The sequence below is a fragment of the Mesocricetus auratus genome, unplaced genomic scaffold (genome assembly GCF_017639785.1).
Source record: "Mesocricetus auratus isolate SY011 unplaced genomic scaffold, BCM_Maur_2.0 Super-Scaffold_100029, whole genome shotgun sequence".
NCBI classification, from domain to species: Eukaryota; Metazoa; Chordata; class Mammalia; order Rodentia; family Cricetidae; genus Mesocricetus; species Mesocricetus auratus.
This window is the reverse complement of record NW_024429210.1, coordinates 12,056,281-12,075,534: the sequence shown is the minus strand read 5'-3', so window position 1 is coordinate 12,075,534 and position 19,254 is coordinate 12,056,281. Positions and strand designations below refer to the sequence as shown.

The following is a 19,254-nucleotide window of genomic DNA, read 5'->3' as shown; positions in this document are numbered from 1 at the left end:
TACGTATAATAATATAATCATCTTTGGTCTTGTGTTAGCTCAAAGGTAAGTAAAATTCCAGGAACTGGTCTAACCTTAGACGCCTCTTGTAGTTTCACTGGTGTTCAGTGTGACCTCTTTCATAACATTCACTGTATAGTCAGTGACACCTTGCTCATTCACCTCTCCTAAAATATAAAGCATGAGAACAAGTACTAGCTCAGGCAACAGAGGTATTTATTAGTAAGTGCTACTTCTTTGAAGATTTAAAATTTTTGGATTAATATTTGTTATATTATGCATGAGGAATATTGGTATAGATAATCATGATTACCTTTCCATTCCATTAATATGGGAAAAAACTCTAGAGCAAAAGTTTTAGGATTTACTTAAGCCTAGGATAAATATGTGAGGCTTGGAAGGACAGGACAATGTGTCATTAATGAAAGCAATAGAAAAATCACTTTGTATTTTTGGGGGGGGGCTGGCCTCAAACTCACAGAGATCCATCTGCCTCCCGAGTGCTGGGATTAAAGGCATGGGCCACCAATGCCCGGCTCGCTTTGTGTTGTTAATGAAGAAATGGTCACCATTGATTTTAAATATTACCAAAAGCATGCTGAGAGGGAGGAAATGTTTGAAACATTCAGAAAAATTCTGATATAAATAATATAGTTTCACAGGAGACTCATATTGATAAAATTTGAACACACTCAATAGTGTCCCTAAGACTCCATGGAACAGTATTCATATCTGAAACCAACAACCAAGCCACATGACCCCTCACTGTTCTACTATGATCTCATGAGATACTTAATTAGTGGTGCATTTATGCTCTGTGAGATTATATTTATAAACATAAAATAACTTAAAATGTCCTAGCTATATAAAGGAACTGTAAGGCTTTGAGTACTATTAAAAGTTTTCAAACAAGTAACCACACATTTGGAAACACAGAGAAATAAGCAATGCTGATATACAAGCTGAACTACACGTTAACAATAGCACCATATGCAGTTCGTGAGGATTGACTGACAACACATGTAAACCCTTTCTTACTGCTTAATATATTTTAGCTGCTGGCAGTATTTGGTTTTGTTGTTGTTGCTCAGTTTTTCAAAGTTAAAAATACATCATTTGCAAAATTATAAAAATTGCGCAACTAATGGTAAGTAAAAAAAGTAGAGACTAGTAAGTACTTTGACATTGCTACTCCTCCAACTCATTGTGCTTTTACAAAAATTACTATGTTACAGTGCTTAGTGGGCAGGAAAGGATAGAATTTGTGAATGAATTTTCCTACTGAATTCCTGTTACCTGAGTTTCAGAGCAAGATTTAAAGCCATTAGCCAGCGGACTTAAGAGATGGCTGGGTGCTTTAGAGCAGATGTGCCTTCTCCAGTGACCGAGTTACTCAGCACTACATCGGGAGGCTCCCAACCAGGGTGTCTGACACTCTCTTCTGAGCTTTGTGGTGTGTGTGTGTGTGTGTGTGTGTGTGTGTGTGCTCTCTCTCTCTCTCTCAGCTAAAATAAGTCTTAAGATTTTTTTTCTTGAATTTTGTGTAGCACCATAAGGGCTGGAGAGATGACTTAGTGGGAAAGGGTACTTACTGCCAAGCTCAGGGTCTGAGTGTAGCTCCTAGGAACCCCCCCATGATAGAAGAGAGTCAACTCCTGCAAGTTGTCCTCTGACCTCCACCAGTCATGCCATGACATCTGCCCTGCCCACATAAAATAAGTAAATGTAATAAAGTTCTTATTTTTAAATAATTTATTGATTTTATTTTATTTGCATTGGTATTTTGCCTGCGTGTTTGTCTGTACCACGGTGTCAAATCTTGGAGTTGCGGATAGTTGTTAGCTGCTGTGTGGTTGCTGGGAATTGAACCCTATTCCTCTGGAAGAATAGTCAGTGCTCCTAATCCCTGTGCCATCTCTCCATCCCCTTAAACCTTTTATTTTTATTTTTAAATACGAGTATGATAAAATAAAGGTAAGCATTTTTAGTCAGACACAAGTTTGCCCCTTTCACTTCTGTTCAGTTAGGGTCATAGAGTTGAATTGGGTTTAATTGTGTTTTAGCCCATGTTTTCAATAGTTTATTTTCACTATCCAAAGCAGTTTTATTCATATAAAATGTGTTTTCTTATTTGGATATAGGAAGTTGATAATTTTATTGATTTTTTTCCATATGAATTTTGTTAAAAGACCTATACCATTTTGAGAGTCATTTATTAAGTATGCTTCAGTATTTTATTAATGTCTTTGTAGAATGTAAATTCTTAGGGACAATACCATGTCTGTTTCTTTCACCCTTCTGTCCCAAGCAGAAGCCTTGGCACAGACTGACAAATAAATATTTGTTCAAAAAATAAGTGCATGAAGGCAATCCTATTACAAACATGTATTCTTTGATTTGATTCAAATAACATTTATTGCATACTTAGATTTATAGTGCTAAAGAGCAGTTGTATTGATATTAAATTTAAACCACTGTGTATTTTGGTTTCCTTCATTTCCCATGAAATGATCTGGTTCTGTTTAGTTTATCTTCGTATACAACATTTTCCTATGCTTATGGTGGTAAATTCTGAGGACTAAACAGGAGACCCCAGTGAGGCCTGTTTATTTTGCTTATAACAAAGTGAGTTCTGTGGTTTTCTTCTTTATCCTTGTCTTTGGCTGTCTCTCCAAGGGTAGAGAGAGTTGCAGGTGCTGTAGGAGGAGGACATAGGAGCTACTCCCTGCTCTATTCCTTCCTTGCTGATTTTCAGTATAGTAGAGCATGAAGAATTACTTTATGCAGATAGATATTTCTTGAATTCTTTGCTTTAAATTAAGAATTTCCCAAAACAAGTAGTGACTGACTCTCTAGAGTTATTTATTGTTGCTTCTAAGAGTTGCTGAAATCCTGTATAAGCCTCTTAACATCAATTATTGTTACTGTTTTGTGTGTATTAACATAGTGATTGTGCTACTAATAAAAATGGTAACAGTAAAATATGATTGCAATGATGTCCAGTTATTTACCTTTGCTATAGTTCTTCAAAGTAACATTTCTAAATGGATCTCTTGATTAATCTCACACCTGTCTGTTGTTGGTAACAGCATGCTTCTACTGCTCTTTAGGGAAGAGCCCTGACCTCACGTTTGTCTTGACTGGCTTCTGTTTACAGAGATTGTAAACCAGTTGAATGCTCTGAGCAGCTTAGATGAAGACCCAGACGACTGCGTAAAGCCAGCACGCATGCCTTCAGCTAGATCAGCCAGTACCTCTGAAGGTCTAAACCTCTCCTCCTCCTGCTTCTGTGGCTGCTCCCTGTGACTGCTGCACTCTGTCTGTCTGCTGAGCTGTCAGCTTTGTCCTTGTGCCATTTCTTGAATGTTTCTGTGGTAATTTGTAGTGCACCACCAGGCCACAAGATAACAGACCTTGTCCTTAACAAGTTTGCTAGCAAAGTCTTGATGTGAGTTATTCTAATCACTTTCTGAGTATTCTTGGTTACACAGCGCGTCACTTCTTCATTGAGCTTACTCTTAGTATTTGTGCCTATATCTGTCTAAACGACTTTTTCTACAAGTCTGTTCAGCACTCAAAATCAAATTTAGCTGACATAGAAAGTTTCTTTACTATAGTTCATTTTCTGATGTTATTGCTATGTTAAATATGTTCCTTTTGGTTAATTTCAAATGTTGGTGTACTACAAAATACTTGAATGGCATTCTGCCACTCATAAAATACTGTCTTATTATTTGCAGGTGTTATTAATGTGAATTTTAATATATTGAAATATTTCATGAATTACCAAAACTCGTGATTGATTATAGCTGTGATGAACTTCACACATGCATTTATTTTCAGAACTGATCAACACACTTAACTTTTTGGATGACACACAAAAGGACTTGGCCACTGTGAATACAAATCCGTTTGATGAACCTGATATAACCGAATTAAATCCATTTGGAGATCCTGACTCAGAAGGTAACGTGTTTGTCTCTGCATGGGGCAGAGAAGGAAGAGCCACTACTATCTTACACACACGCACACATGCACGCGCACACTCTCACGTGCACACACACGCACAGTCCCTCCCCTCTCCCCCAGATCTACTCCTTCTCCATATCCCTTCAGAAAAGAGTAGGCCTCCCAAACATGGCACAGCAATTTACAATGAGACTAGGCACAAACCCTCCTATCATGTTACAATGAGACTAGGCACAAACCCTCATAAGTTACAATGAAACTAGGCACAAACCCTCATAAGTTACAGTGAAACTAGGCACAAACCCTCATAAGTTACAGTGAAACTAGGCACAAACCATCCTGTCAAGGCTGGATGGGGTAAACCAATAGGAGGCAAAAGGTACCACAAGCAAATCATTTTTCTTACCAAGTCATTTTAAACTCTTAATGCTTGAATAAGGGCTGTTGAAGAAGTGAGACTGCTGTTTAATTAAACTCCTTGCTCAGAGTAAACGCAAGAATGGTCCACTACTGTTTACATCTTTTTGACTGCTCTCATGAAATCTCCACAGCTTTAAATCAATTGTGGGACTGTCAGGATGGAAACAGTTTGAGCTCCAGGAATCGCTCCTTCAGGACAGTGTCATTTCACGATCCTTTCTCCTCCATTGCTTTCTCACTTCACTCCAAATTAGTTAGTCTAAATTATTGAGGGCTAATTTTGCTTGTGAGCTATACATTATAAACACATTTAAAATATTAAGGAATGTTAGATTTCATAACTGATAAATTTGCTCAGATTAGTTCTTATTATTTTTTGTTTTTGAGACAGGGTTTCTGTGTGTAACAGTGCTGGGTGTCCTGGAACTCGCTATGTAGACCAGGCTGACCTCAAACTCACAGAGATCCTCCTGCCTCTGCCTCCTGAGTGCTGGGATTAAGACTTGCACCACCACTGCCCAGTTATAATTATTATATTGAAAGTAGAAAAAAAGTTTATATATGTTGACCAGTTTTCAGTTGCTCAAGTATTTGTGCTCTGAAATTTGTTAATAAAAAATTGAGCAACAAAAAAATTGCATTTTCTCTTTCCATATAGTGAATAGAACATGCTTTCTTTACATTATAATAAAATGTTAGTAGTGTTTGGATATTATGATGATGTTACAAATGATAACACCATTATTGAATCTTTTCTCTAGATTTGGCTATATTTAAATTCATTTCAGTATTTATTATGAATTTATAAATTCTTTTATACTTAAAGTTATTTCACTATAATTTATAGAATCTTAGCACAGGGTTTTAGGTTTCTTTTGCTTGCAAAGATAAAATAAATTTTCGAGGCTAAGTTGTTTGACTGTAAATTATAAAAATCTCAAGTTGAGCATAGAGCATGGTAAATTGTGACTACAGAACTAACTGCTTAGGAGGCAGAAGCAAGAAGATCACTTCAACCCAGGATGCTGAAACTAGTTTGGCCAGTATAAAACCTTCCCACTTCAAAAGCATACGGAGTGCTAGGGAAATAACTCAACAGTCAAGCCCTTGCTGCTACTGAGGAGGCCCTGAGTTTACTTCCCAGTGCCCATATAGCAGCTTATAACCTTCTGTAACTGAAATTCCAGGGGATCTAATACTATCTTCTGGCCCCTAGTGACATCAGGCATACAAGTGTGTGTGTGTGTGTGTATGTGTGTATATACATGCAGCCAGGAAAAATAATCATACTCAAAAAAATAAAAATGAAGTAATCTAAAGGGGGAGGGCCGGAACACTAGCTCAGCAGATAAAATGCTTGCTGTGCAAACATGAGAACCAAGTTCAGATCCCCAGCACCTGCATAAGCCCCTAGGCATAGGGGTTGGGGTCTGTAATCTCAGTGCTGAGAGGCAGAAACAAGAGTTCCAGGAAGCCATTTGTATGTGACCTGAAGATTTTTTGAAGTAATAATTATATTAAGTTGCTTGAGATGTTACTTGTAAAACAATCATAGTTTTCTTTGTTGTAGTTGGAGTAGTGGTAATAGTTGGGGGCAGAGGTCAACTTAGATATCTCCCACTATTGCTCTCCATTTTATTTTTACTTTTGATTTTATTTTGTTTATTTTTCTGGAATAGTCTCTCCAATCTAGAGTTTACGGTTTATACTAGAATGACAGTCCCTGGGATCTGCCTGGACGGTCATGTGGACACTGGGGATCCAGACCAGGCCCTCAGGCTTACACAACAGGCATTCCCACTGGGCCTTCAGTTACTTTTCAGAATTCCACTAATGGATTTTCTGTTTTCTACTAAAATATGTTGTTAGAGTTGTCTGGCATAATTTAAATTTCTTTTAAAATACTGTATTTTTTGGCTTGCTCTACTTTAGAAAACCCCTATTTTTGTCACCAAAACTATGTTCAAACTTGTTTTCAAATTAAAATGTGAGTGTTGTAAAAGTGTGTTTAGTATAGAACACTTGTGAGCTTTGAGTGTTTTAAAAGTGAGTGTTCCTGGAGATCCACCATGGAGGGCCTCACCCAGGGAGGAGGGGAGAAAGAGGGAGCTGGGGTTGACATGTGCTTGTTTCCAACTTAACTTTTTAAAAAAAGGAAGAGAAAAAAAAGTGAGTGTAGTTTGCGCACCGTGAGCATGGAGTGTTTTAAAAGTGAGTGTAGTGTGCACCGTGAGCGTGGAGTGTTTTAGTGTAGTGTGCACACCGTGAGCGTGGAGTGTTTTAAAAGAGTGTAGTGTGCACCGTGAGCGTGGAGTGTTTTAGTGTAGTGTGCACACCGTGAGCGTGGAGTGTTTTAAAAGTGAGTGTAGTATGCACCATGAGCGTGGAGTGTTTTAGTGTAGTGTGTGCACCGTGAGCGTGGAGTGTTTTAGTGTAGTGTGCACACCGTGAGCGTGGAGTGTTTTAAAAGTGAGTGTAGTGTGCACCATGAGCGTGGAGTGTTTTAGTGTAGTGCACACCGTGAACATTGAGTGTTTTAAAAGAGTGTAGTGTGCACACTGTGAGCTTACCATCATGTGTAATTCTCCCCATCACACCTTTTTTCTTCAGAACTGAGGCCTGGATGTAGCTCTCCACCACTGAGCTAAATCCCCAGCTCCACCAAGCATGCTTTTAATAAGGCATCTGAACTTGGATTTCCTTATGCTGTTCTTGTTGATTAGATTTAAGTTTATTGACTCGGAAAGTCCGGAGTAAATGTTTTGCTACCTAGATGGCAGGTACTGGTATAGCTACCAGCTATCATTGTTTTTAAAGAATATAATCCATTTTTATGTTTTTTTAAAAAATCAAATTTACTGTGCCTTAATTGGGATGGCAAACTCTTGTAGTGAGATAAACAGTGAGCACTCCAAAGTAGTTTAAAGCTTGTGAAATGTATATGTTGTCATCTAGTCATCAGACACCAGACACTGTCACAAGGAAGACTGGAGAGAGCGCAGGTTAAGAGCATACACTGTTCTTGCAGACACCTCTCGTTTCATAGTTCCCACGCCAGGAGACACACAGTCACATCTAACCCTAACTTCAGGGATACGACTCATGTGCACGAGTCCATATGCATACACTTACACATGTGTGCGTGATTTAAAACAAAATCGCCCTTCTGGGGCTGACATGAGATATTAACATTCTAAAGAGACAGTGTTTCAGAGTTCTCATCCTAAAGAAGTAAGAAGACACCCTACAGTTTACACTTTTTGAGCTTTAGGATTCATTAAAATACATTCTTGTTTCATTATTGCTTTTGCACTCTCTCTCAACTTCATAGTTTATTAATCCAAGACTGCCTATGTTTGACAACATTAAAAATAGAGGCAAGAGTAATATGCTGTTACTTTAACCTGTGTTTTGCTGTTGTTTTATAGAACCAGTCACTGAAACAGCGTCACCTAGAAAACCAGAAGAATCTTTTTATAGTAACAGCTATAATCCCTTTAAAGGTGCACAGACCCCACAGCATTTGAACCCATTTGATGAGCCTGAAACCTGTGTAATGGTAAAGGATTCTCCACCCCAGTCTACAAAAAGAAAAGTCCCGAGACCTGTGGACATGAGCAAGTATCTCTATGCTGACAGCTGGAAAAGTGGAGACGAGTTGGATGAGTAAGCATGTTTATTTTATTTTGTTGTAATCACAGCTTAGCCTATACAATAACTTAAGGAAACCCTTCTGAAACATAACCAGGTGGTTCAAAATATTTCTTTGCATTGTATAAATTAGCATGTAACTCACCCTGCTACCAGAAATGCTTTTGAGAATACCTTTTCAGTAACACCATTTCTTTTTTTTTGGAGGGGGGTAGAATTTCATAATGTGTACACTGTATTTACATAATTTTCCCCCTTCATTTCTCTCTCAAATTCATGTCCTTTTCCTTTATAATTACACATATACACAAGAACAACAACAAACAAACAAAAAGAAAAGAAAAAACCCTACTGAGTTAGTGCCGACTGTACACACATGAGTTTAGGACTAATCACTTAGGCTTGGGCAACCTCTTGGGCCTTGTCTCAATGGGAAATTAAACTTCCCTCCTCTTCTCTCCCTCAGTTGCCATTGTCTGCCTGTAGCTCTTCAGTTAGGGGTGGGACCTTGTGAGCCTTTCCTGAATCCATGTAAATGTCTGCTGGTGTGGTCTTGTGCAGGCAGCAGTGCTGTTGAAAGTTTGTGGGACCAACTTTCCTGTCGTATCCAGAAGACAGTCTTGCAACAGTCCCCCTGGTCATCAGAAGTGCTTTAATTTTAACCTTTATTTTCCTCATGAAAGTGTATATCTGTCTACCCTAAAGCAGCAAATATGGGAGACTGTGGAATCTGGTTAGAATTCCAATTGTGTTTTCTCATTGAAACTGTAATATAAATGGCATGTCAGTGGTTTTGATTGAAATTTGTAGCCATTTGATTCAATTCTGTTATAGTTCTATTATGGGAAGATAGTTATATATGAAAGATAAAAAGACTTGTTGAGACACTTCCCAGGGTTCAGTATGAATAGGCAATATACTCAGAGCTGCCATTTTGCTCAAATCTGGTTTGGAGATAAAAGGGAGTTGTTCACATCACAATCTGGAGCTGCACAGGGTTAATGGCCCAGGCCCTGAGTGCATTTAAAGAGCAACAACGATACTTTTACCTAGCTATGACGCACTAGCACAGACTGGATTTAGCATCTAGTCATAAGCAACTAAAAAATGGAATAAAATATTTGAAACAGTGCTTTTGAGACATTGAACACAAACTGTAAGGAACAGTAAACCACAAGAAAACAGAAAGAAAAAAGGTCCCCCAGTTGTCCTTAAAGCTCATATTTGGAAATGTTTCCAGCCTTTTGGGGTTAGAAAAATTCACAGTTCCCAAAAGTCTCCCTGAATTGGGGATGCATAATTTGGATTTACAGATATGGCACCAACATTTATGAACCAAGGTGGTAAAATCTGCAAATTGAGTACTAGAGAGGGGATGGCCACCCTCAATGTCAAAGCTCTGTAGAGGGTTCTTCCTTATCTTTAGCTGAATGTACACTGGAGAATACATGTGAGTAAATTGTGCATGACAATTATGGAAGATTTTCTCAGGATGGAGCTTAGTCTGTTTCTCCACTAAGCAGAGAGGACAGTTTCCTAAACCATAAGACTTGAGGTGTATGCTTAGACGTGTGTTGCCTCATTGGTGTCCAAGTTAACCAACACCAGAGCTCCTAACAGCAACAATATGACATAAATATTTCCAGCAAACGGAATCAGAGAAGGCGTGTCATTTGAGCACTTCACACTGAAGAATGTAGCTAGTGGAGCTGGAAGGAAGGTCAGGGTCACTGGTCTTCAAGGACAGTTGAATTGAAGCCACATATGATACCAGTGCACAGGCACCTGCGTGGCTACTAGAAGACTGACTGTGCCAAGTATTTTCAAGGCTATGGAGTCACAACTTTTTTTCTTTTTTGTTTCTGTTTTGTTTTTTGTTTGCTTGTTTGTTTTGTTTTTTGAGACAAGGTTTCTGTGTGTAACAGTCCAGGCTGTACTGGAACTCACTTTGTAGACTAGGCCGGTCTTGAACTCAACAAGATCTGCCTGCCTCTGCCTCCCAAATGCTGGAATTAAAGGCATGTGCACCACCCAGCTGGAATCACTAACTTTTTTTTTTTTGGTTTTTCGAGACAGGGTTTCTCTGTATTGTTTTGGAGGCTGTCCTGGAACTCACTCTGTAGACCAGGCTGGCCTCGAACTCACAGAGATCCGCCTGCCTCTGCCTCCCGAGTGCTGGTATTAAAGGCGTGCGCCACCAACGCCCGGCCAATCACTAACTTTTTATAGAACTCTTAGAGTTTTAAATAGTTCAATCACTGATCTCTAAAAACACTAATCACATTTAACTCACCCCTTCCATTTCTGGGTATTCATCTAGAGGAAATGAATGAAAATGTTTATAGAAAGAATTGCAAGAACATTTCAATAGTTTAAATTATTCTAATAACAAAAAAAGGGGTATCCAAAATGTTCATCCGTCAGAAAAGGTGTAAGTCATAGCCTATGTAGTAGAATTCTACCTAGGGATAAAGAATAGGAAGTTATTGATAAGTTATTGCACAGCTGAATTAAGATATCATCATCCTGACTCAAAGAAGCCAAACCACAAAAATGTACGTATTATATAATACCATTCTTTAAAAATTCTAGGAGGTACAAACTATGGGAGAAAGGGACTAAGTACTCTTTGGATTAGAGCTAGAAGGCAGGAGAGAAGAAGAGGTGTCTTCTGGAAAGAAAACTTTGGTGAGAATGGAATATTGCTTTCTTACTGTGGTAATTAGTTTTCATATTTGTATGAAAACTTTACTTAATTGTACTAATTTGGACCATTCATTGTATATTATTGGCACTTAAATTTGTTTTAATAGGAACAAGATTTTCTAATTTTATTATAAGAAATATGGCACATGAGTTATTCCTTGCCTGGAATTCTTGGCCTTGGGGTTTCTTTGATATAAATAACTTGCCAAGTTCAGAGGAGAACTGTAAAATATTTAATCATAAGTATTATAAACAATAATGGTATGTTTACTTGAAATGGGTCTCTGCTTGGAAAAATGAATGTTAGCCTTAACATTTAAATAGCAGAAAAAGTATTATTCCTTAAAAATGTAGTTTACTAGGAAAAATCTTTAAAATAGGAAATAAGTTGAAATGATGATTGAAATTGGGGAGTAATATAACCCCTCTTCTGTGGGGCTGTCAGCTCTCATCATTAGAACTGTGTACTTTAGGAGCTGAGTTTCCTTTTAGACATTATTGTAGTTGTTATTAAGGAGCAGCAGACTGTCTAGAAACCACATCAAACTAGCAATGATAGGCATGTAGGGACTTAGAAAAAAGATTATTTAAGAGAACTGTAATGACCAACTTTAAATACTTGAGGACTTTTGTTTGCTAGAATAAGGAATTTGATTCTTTTTATTCTAGAACTGTGTTTTTAAACCATTTCCCACTTTACACACAGACACACACACTCACAGACACAACACACACACACACACACATATACACGGAGGACCAAGAAAGAGATTCTTACATGTGCTTTATGACCCTATAGCTACATTTTGAGAAAACTCACATCCTTGAATACTTAGCATTACAACATAAAAATCATCTTATTCCGAATCCTGAAAAAAAAATCGGCTCAAGTTATTATGCTTGTTTTCTTTGAACAGCTAATGTGTGACCAAAATGAAGTTCCTCATGGGTGGTGTAGGTGCTGAGTAATAGCCACACACCTAGAGCACTTGAATGTAAACGCAAACTTTAAGTACAAGTATTCAGTCAGTGCCAGATGCATGGATATTACACAACACATGTATACACACCCTGCTGTCTCCTGTTAACAAATTAAGGAGACAGCGATGTTTACTTAAATATTTTTAATGCCTTTATGAAAACTAAAGTCAGAATACTAGGTGTTTCCTTTTGACCAGAGTCAGCCTTTTAAAGGTGTTCTAAATTGCTTAATCGCCCGGGATTAGCAGTGAGAATCCATAAAAAAGCCTTTAAAAAAATACGCACAGAAGTTCTAAAGGTTGCATTTCCACTAGTATATAACTCCCAGAAGAACTTAGGTGGTATTTATTTCTTGGTATTTTTCCTCTTTTCTCTCCAGAAGTTTGTAGGTATAATACCAGAGGCACAGATAGATCTTTCATACTATGTCCTAACCAGTAATGAACTTATGACCTTCTACCAAGTGAAAGCTCCTGTGCCTCTATTACCACGGTCTTCCTGTGCCTTGTGACCTCAAATCATACAGGTCCTAATAAATAGTACTAAGTCCTTTGATGTATAAACACTCCGCAGTGCCCCAGCATGTCCATCAGCACCAGAAAAGGGTGTGCCTCTGCTGCTTTTAGCTTGTGTCCTTACACTAAGAGACTGCCAGGTTTCTCAGGTGTCTGTGTGTTGGCAGGTAGGTTCCAGTTTATGTGGTAAAGTGAAACTGATAAGGACTTAGAGATGGTATGGCACACCTCTTAAGGATCCATATTCAGTTATTTCTGGTATGAAGTGTGTCCTTTTTTGTTTTTTGTTTTTTTCAAGGAAGTTTATTCAGGTACATGTCCATTAATTAATTTAAATTTTTTTCCAGTGAAACATTTGCAAGAAGAAAAGACTACAGATTTTATTATACCCTTGCTTTGTATTTTCAATATATTTTAGTTAATCCTTCTTGAAGCTAACCAACATTGGTCATCTTTCTATAATTCCAAACAATAAGTAGTAACAAAAAACAATGTCACTTAAATTAATGTTTTTATTTTTCTATTTATGTTGGTAGTTAATGATATAACTAACCTATTATTCAAGTGTGCAGTTCAATGGCAAAAATTCTTTTTTGTTCAGTGCGACAAAGAATGCCAAAATAGACAAACTCTTCTACCACCCTATGCTCAATAACAGGTGTAATAAACTGCTTTTAATAGAACGTACAAGATCTTTCGAGCACTACAAAAAGGCAAAATTTATGAATGATGGGCACAAGAAGAATTTCATAAGTTTATAACCAAAGTTATAAAAAGTAGTTTCGTTAAAATTGTAGACGAAAATTCCCTAAATCTAGGAAAAGAGATTCTGCTACAAAGAAAACACCAGTAAACAGCACTGTAAAAGAAATTATCTGCATCCCATTGTATTCTAAACATGAACTATTAAATAAAAAACGAGAGTGAAGCAAAAGCAAAGGGGAGAGGGGCTGATGGCATACAGAGGCAGACCCATGAGAATAGCTGCTGCAGCCCTCAAGACCCCCGCTCCTCCCTCACATACGCACTGCCCCACAGAGTAGAGTCACGCTTCCTCGCCCTGCGCTGCCACTCTGGCCACCCTCCTGCCTATGCTGACTGGGGGATCCTCCACACCTGGAGCACTTTCACAGCATCTGCCTGCACCCCCAGCTCACTCCGTCAGAGGCCACCCTAGCACACACTCCCACAGTATCACATGAATCCCAACTCATGAGGTGAGAGGATGCGCAACCCTGCCAACCCTGTGACACTGATGAGGTCAGTGACCATGCATGGTGCCCTCCCCAAGTAAGATCGTCTTCAGTTACCTCTTCATCCTCGTATTCAAAACATGGAATATCCCAAAATACCAAGAGTGCATTTAAGGAACAACGGGGAGTGGGGGTGGAAAGTGACATACAAAGACAGGCCTGTCAGAGTAACAGCTGACTTCTTTCCTTTGTTGGTTTTTAAAATCTGTGTGTTCCAATAATTAAAATCATTTGACAAAAAACGGCACTCCCATTAAACTGCATTTTACCAACTGCAGGAACCTTGGATGTCTTAAGTTTTACTACAGATTTCAGCTCATTCCACCAGCATTTTTCTTCAGCATGCACATTCTTTCCTTTTCCTGGCCACCAGACTGGCTGGTAGGAGATGAAGGCATGGTTTCAAAGGCCCGGGTCAGGCCCAGCGTCTCTCTCTGTCTCTCTGTCTCTCTGCCTTCCACTTGTGGATAAGATACAAGCTCTCTCATCTCCTGCTCTGACACCATGCCTCTCTGCCTGCTGCCCTGCTCCTCACTGTGAGGGTCATAGACTAAACCTCTGAAACTGTAAGCCAGCCCCCAATTAAGTGACTTCTTTTACAAGTTGTCTTGGTCATGGCATCTCTTCACTGCAGTAGAAAGTAACTAAGACAAAATTAAACATGTAGAAGAAATAGTGTAAGGCAACGCTTGTGAGATGTGCCCTGGGTATCGGTGGTGCTTGCGTCACAAAGACTCACCAGCTTGCTTCTGGTGTCAGTCATTTCTTTTGAAGCTAGAGGACTTTCCTTTTTCATTTTTGTCTTCTGCAGTTTCGACTTAACGCATTTCTCAATCTCAGCCATGTAGGTTGGCAGACCTGGTTTTGGAAGGCGTGGAGGGAGCAAGGGGCATGAGTGAGAAGAGTTACATCTGTTCGATGGCCCAGTGGGCCACTGCCCAGTGTCAGCAGCTGAGTTTTAATAGAAGCCTAAAATCCACAAGGAATTGGAAGGCTGCATCTCAAGTTCTTAGAGTCACATTTGTCAATCCATATGTAAGGCATGCCACTCTGTCATAATTGAAGGAGAAGGAAAATTTTCTATGGCAAAAGTGGCCTAACGTAATTTACGACTCCCAGGCCAGCTCTTCACAGGACACTGGAAGGAATAAAGCTAGGATTCAACAATAGGAGAAAGAGCAGAACATACACAAATTCACAGAGACTAAATGATTTTATTATTGGAAAAAAGAAGTTTAAAGTGCTCCTAGAATCACATGAAAATGAAAACAGCATATCAGATCCATGGGATACAGTGAAATCTTTCTATAAGAGGGAACAGTAAAGCCCAAAGTACCTATATTTAAAAATCATATCACAAATAAGCAATGTGATGATGCACTTTACTGCATTCCAAAAATGAGAACCAGCCAAACTAAAACTAGTAAACAATAACAACAAAAAAAATTAAAATCAGGGCAGAAATCAATGACAAAAACAAGAATAGTTCATGAAAGGAATAATCGATTCTTTGAAAAAATATACAATATTGACAAACCTTTAGCCAAAGTATTCAAAAGAGAGAAACTCCAACAAATATCAGTGTGATACAGAAGCCATGAGGACTCACCTTAAAAACATATCCTACAAAATTGAAAAATCAAAGAGAAATGCATGGGTTATTAAATGTATAACAAAGTGAAACCAAGAAGAAAAGAATAAAAATTGGACCTAGAACAAAGAAGGAGAGTGAAGCACTGATTATAAAACAAACCCCAAAACAAAACAGACTTCCTGACACCCCCCCAAAAAAATACTCAGACCCTGGCAAGTTTACCTCAGAATTCCAGCTGAGCATTAAAGAAGTAAAAGCAATGTTTCTCAGATTATTCATACAATAGAAAAAGAAGGAGCACTACCAAACTCCTCTTATGAAGCTAGTGTTGTACTGACAGCTAATTAGATAAAGACACAACAACAAAAATAAGATTACAGACTAACCCCCCTGATGAACACAGATCCAGAAATTCTCAGTAATGTCCTTGCATGTCCTTACTCCAGCTCTCCTGTGTGTGACGTTCATATACATGTCGTGACATGCACACATACATTCACAGAAAACAAATAAAAATGTAGTAAAAAGTACTTGCAAACTGATTTCAAGAACACTTTAAGAAGGTCGCTCGTTATGACCAAGTTGGCTCCCTTCTCCAGGTACAGGAATAACTCAACAAATCCATAGTAATAAAGACAGCCCGGTGCTGACACAATAACAGTCACATGGATCAAGGAAACAGAGTACAGGACCCAGAGACAGGGCCATGCAACTACAGACACTTTGTTTTTAAGGACAAAACATAAAACTCCAGAGAAAAGAGTGCCGTGGGCAAATGGTGCTGGAGAAAGTGGGTATCCACACAGAAGGATGAAGCTGGCCCCAAGCCGGCTCCACTGCCGTGGGAAATAAGGCTGGCAGTTGACACGTGGGACTTCGTGAAACTTAAAGGTTTCTGTATAGCAAATAGAAGAGAGCCTGCAGGTGGCTAGCCTTCATCTTCAGAGACCCAATTTCTAGAATATACATAGGAACAAAATGACTAAGAGAACAACCCAGTCAGTGAGCTAGAGAATGGAATACCCTGTCCTCACAGGAGAAATGCAATGGCTAATAAACACTTTTAAGGATGTTCGTCATAATTTGCCATTGAGGAAGTAAAAATTAAAATTGGGGATTTCCTTTACCCCCAGTCAGGTGATTGTTACTAACAATTAGATGACAGATGCTCGTGAGGATTGGGCACAGGAGAGCAGGCATTCTCTATTGTGGGATCGTAGGCCAGTACAGCCACCGTAAAACGTGATATGAAAGTACAGCATAAAAGAAACAAAATAATAACAAAAACCCACATTTCTATTCTGTTTCCTCTTGGGAGGGAGGCCAAAAATAGATGCACTCCCCATCTTGAAACAGTGTTCTTATTGATTATTCGGGAATTCCATGCCATGCCCCCCCCTCCCGATCACATTCACTTCCCATTCCTCCCAGGTTCACCCTCACACCCTTGTCCACTCTCTGCAAAAAGGAAAAAAATACACCAATTCCCATTTGTGTTGCCCGTACCCTCGCTGGAACATGGTCAAGCTCCCTGTGGCCAGACCCTTAAGGAAAACTGAGTCCTTCCTCGCCTCCACCCCTGCCAGAAACTGTCTACTGTGAAGAGCTACACTTCAGCATCTTTGTCACAATTTTAAAGTACTTTCTTTAATGACTTCTGTCTGAACTTTTTTTTAATTGGGGGAGGGTAGAGGGAAAGGTTGCTGCAGAAGCCCTCGATGTCTCTCGTTCTCAATCATGAGTCTGCAGTCATCAATACCACCGCAAAAGAGGCTTCCCTTCTTATACCAGCCAGCAGCAGCATGGGCCATGGACTTCCACATGGCTTCTGGAGGCAGCACAGACCATGGATTTAAGCAGGGCTTTCCACTGCAGCATGGATCGCAGGCATCAACATGATTTTTGGCAGCATCACCAACCACAGACACCACCATGGCCCTCAGAAGCAGCATGGACTATGGACATCAGCATGGACCATGGACCTCAGCATGGCCTGAGACAGCTGCACAGGCCACAGTCATCCACATGTCCACAGGTAGAAACATGAATATCAACATGGGCTCGGGCAGCAGCACAGATCACAGACATCAACATGGCCTCCACCGGGAGCACTGATCCCGTGGCAGCGTGGACCACAGGCATCAACATGGCCTGCAGAGGCAGCATGGACCATAGGCACTAGCATGGCCCCTAGCTGCACCATGAACCACGGACACCAGCTTGACCTCTGGCAACAGCACAGACCATGAATGTCTTTGAAGGGTCCTTAATCCAGAAACTAACCAGGCTTCATCCCCATGTCTTGTTGCTCAGAGCCAGGGTGATCATGTGACTGGACAGCACATACAGGACCTGCTCCTGCATGAACTCCAGGCTGTTACACACCACCCTGCTGGCCCCACTCAGCAATGACACGTCTACCATCCCTGGCAGCTGCTCACTCTCTCCACTGCACACGCTGCTGCTCCTCTCCACCCTCTCCCGTCTCTCCATTGCCTATTCCATCAAATTGGCATTGCACACTGCTGTGTGTCACACAGGACACCTGTTTTTTTTTTTTTTTAAGCCCAAACAGCTTTGCTTGCAAATACTTATTGCAATGCGTCATTGGTCTGATTCAAGGTTTTGGCGTATGAAACACCGTAAATATTGGACTATCACCGAGACCCATCTTGGATGTCCTGTTCTTGCCCAGAGTCAGGGCAGTGAATCTGGGGGCAGGATCTGTAAGGGCCCCAGGCCACTGCACACTCCCAGCCCCCAGAGCTAGTCACCCCACCTTCAGCCATGACCTTCATGCCTTGAGCAAGGCACCTCCAAGCAGACTGAGTACAGACCCCACTCAGCAGTGACACGCTCCATCCTCTGCAGTCAAGATCACTCAGCAGTGACACGCTCCATCCTCTGCACTTTCTAAAGCATCCCTCCATGAGACTTGCCCTTTTTAAGTTGTTCCAGAGACACCGTGCCCTTTGCAGACTCATCCTTGCCACCGCGTCTCCCCTCATAGGCCCCGAGGGTCTCTCAGGCTCTGAGGCGGGCTGAGTGCTGGTGCTGCCATCATCAACATCTTGAATCAAGCTCTGCCTGGTTTTTGTTTGTTTCTTTGTTCATTTTTAAAAATAGATCTGGTTTGAAATGAGCCAGAAGATAAGAGTCATTACTTCAAAATTTTAGGTTTCACTTATTTGGGTTTATTTGAGAAAGCAGTTTTCAGAACTTTTTTTTTATGACTTTAGGTGGAAATAAATGTTTTTGAGAGACATTTAATGATAATTTTTCTTTCATTTAGATCAAATCCTTTCTATGAGCCTAAGCCAACTTCTCCAAATAATTTGGTCAGTACAGTTCAAGAAGGGGAAACTGAAGGGAGAGTGAAGAGAAAGGCTCCAGCCCCGCCCACCCTCACACCAAAGACTGGAGTAAGTGAAAACACAGCTGTCTCCACAGGGAGAGATCTCTCCACGTCTCCTAAGGTAAGATTTTATACTAAATAAAGCCTGCATTGATGTTTACTCCTTCAGACAATTTAATTCCAATTAGTGAAAGCCTTTGTTCATGAGTTTGAAAGGTCATTTTGGTGATTTAAAAGTAGGATTGGGGTCTGGAGAGGTGCTCATCGAGTACAGCGCTGCTGGACAAGCCTGGGAACTTGAGTTTGTACACAAGCTGGGTGTTTTGGCACGTTTACAGTCTCCTCGCTGGGGAGGTGGACACAAGCTGTATCCTTGGGCTTTGCTGGCCAGCCGGCCTAGCATAATGAGTGAAATCGTCTTACAAACAAGGGCAACAACAAAAACCAAAATGCAAGTTTAGCCTGGCATGGTAGCACACCTTTAATCCTAGCACTCTGGAGGCAGAGGCAAGTAGATCTCTGAGTTCACAGGCAGCCAGTGGTGCATAGTAAGACTCTCTCTCATAAAAAGAATGGAAAGGTGTATGGCACCTGAAGACTACATCCGAGGCTGCTTTCTGGCTTTCATATACACATGTGTCTGTGAATACACACCTGTGTACACACTCTTGTGCACACACACATCTCTCCACATGGATAAGCTCTCACATGCACATAGGCACAGTAAACGAGCGAATGTAAAATCAGGTAAATCTGTTATATGTCCTTCAGCACTGAGGATGCGTGTGTAGGCTGGTAGGCTTGCATTAT

General features: G+C 40.1%; 1 protein-coding gene across 10 annotated transcripts in view; it reads left to right on the top strand.

Moving 5' to 3' along the window:
- The window catches only part of Ehbp1 (EH domain binding protein 1), a 275,065-nt gene that overhangs the window by 134,027 nt on the left and 121,784 nt on the right, over positions 1-19,254 (top strand). For 5 of the 10 annotated variants that reach the window (XM_040733237.1, XM_040733239.1, XM_005070378.4 and 2 more), the window contains exons 8-11: positions 3,158-3,262; positions 3,844-3,966; positions 7,818-8,055; positions 18,382-18,565. In XM_040733237.1, coding sequence (XP_040589171.1) covers positions 3,158-3,262; positions 3,844-3,966; positions 7,818-8,055; positions 18,382-18,565 — 650 coding nt within the window. The remainder of the gene's footprint in view (positions 1-3,157; positions 3,263-3,843; positions 3,967-7,817; positions 8,056-18,381; positions 18,566-19,254) is intronic. The other 5 variants (XM_040733240.1, XM_005070382.4, XM_005070380.4 and 2 more) reach the window with 2 other exon arrangements.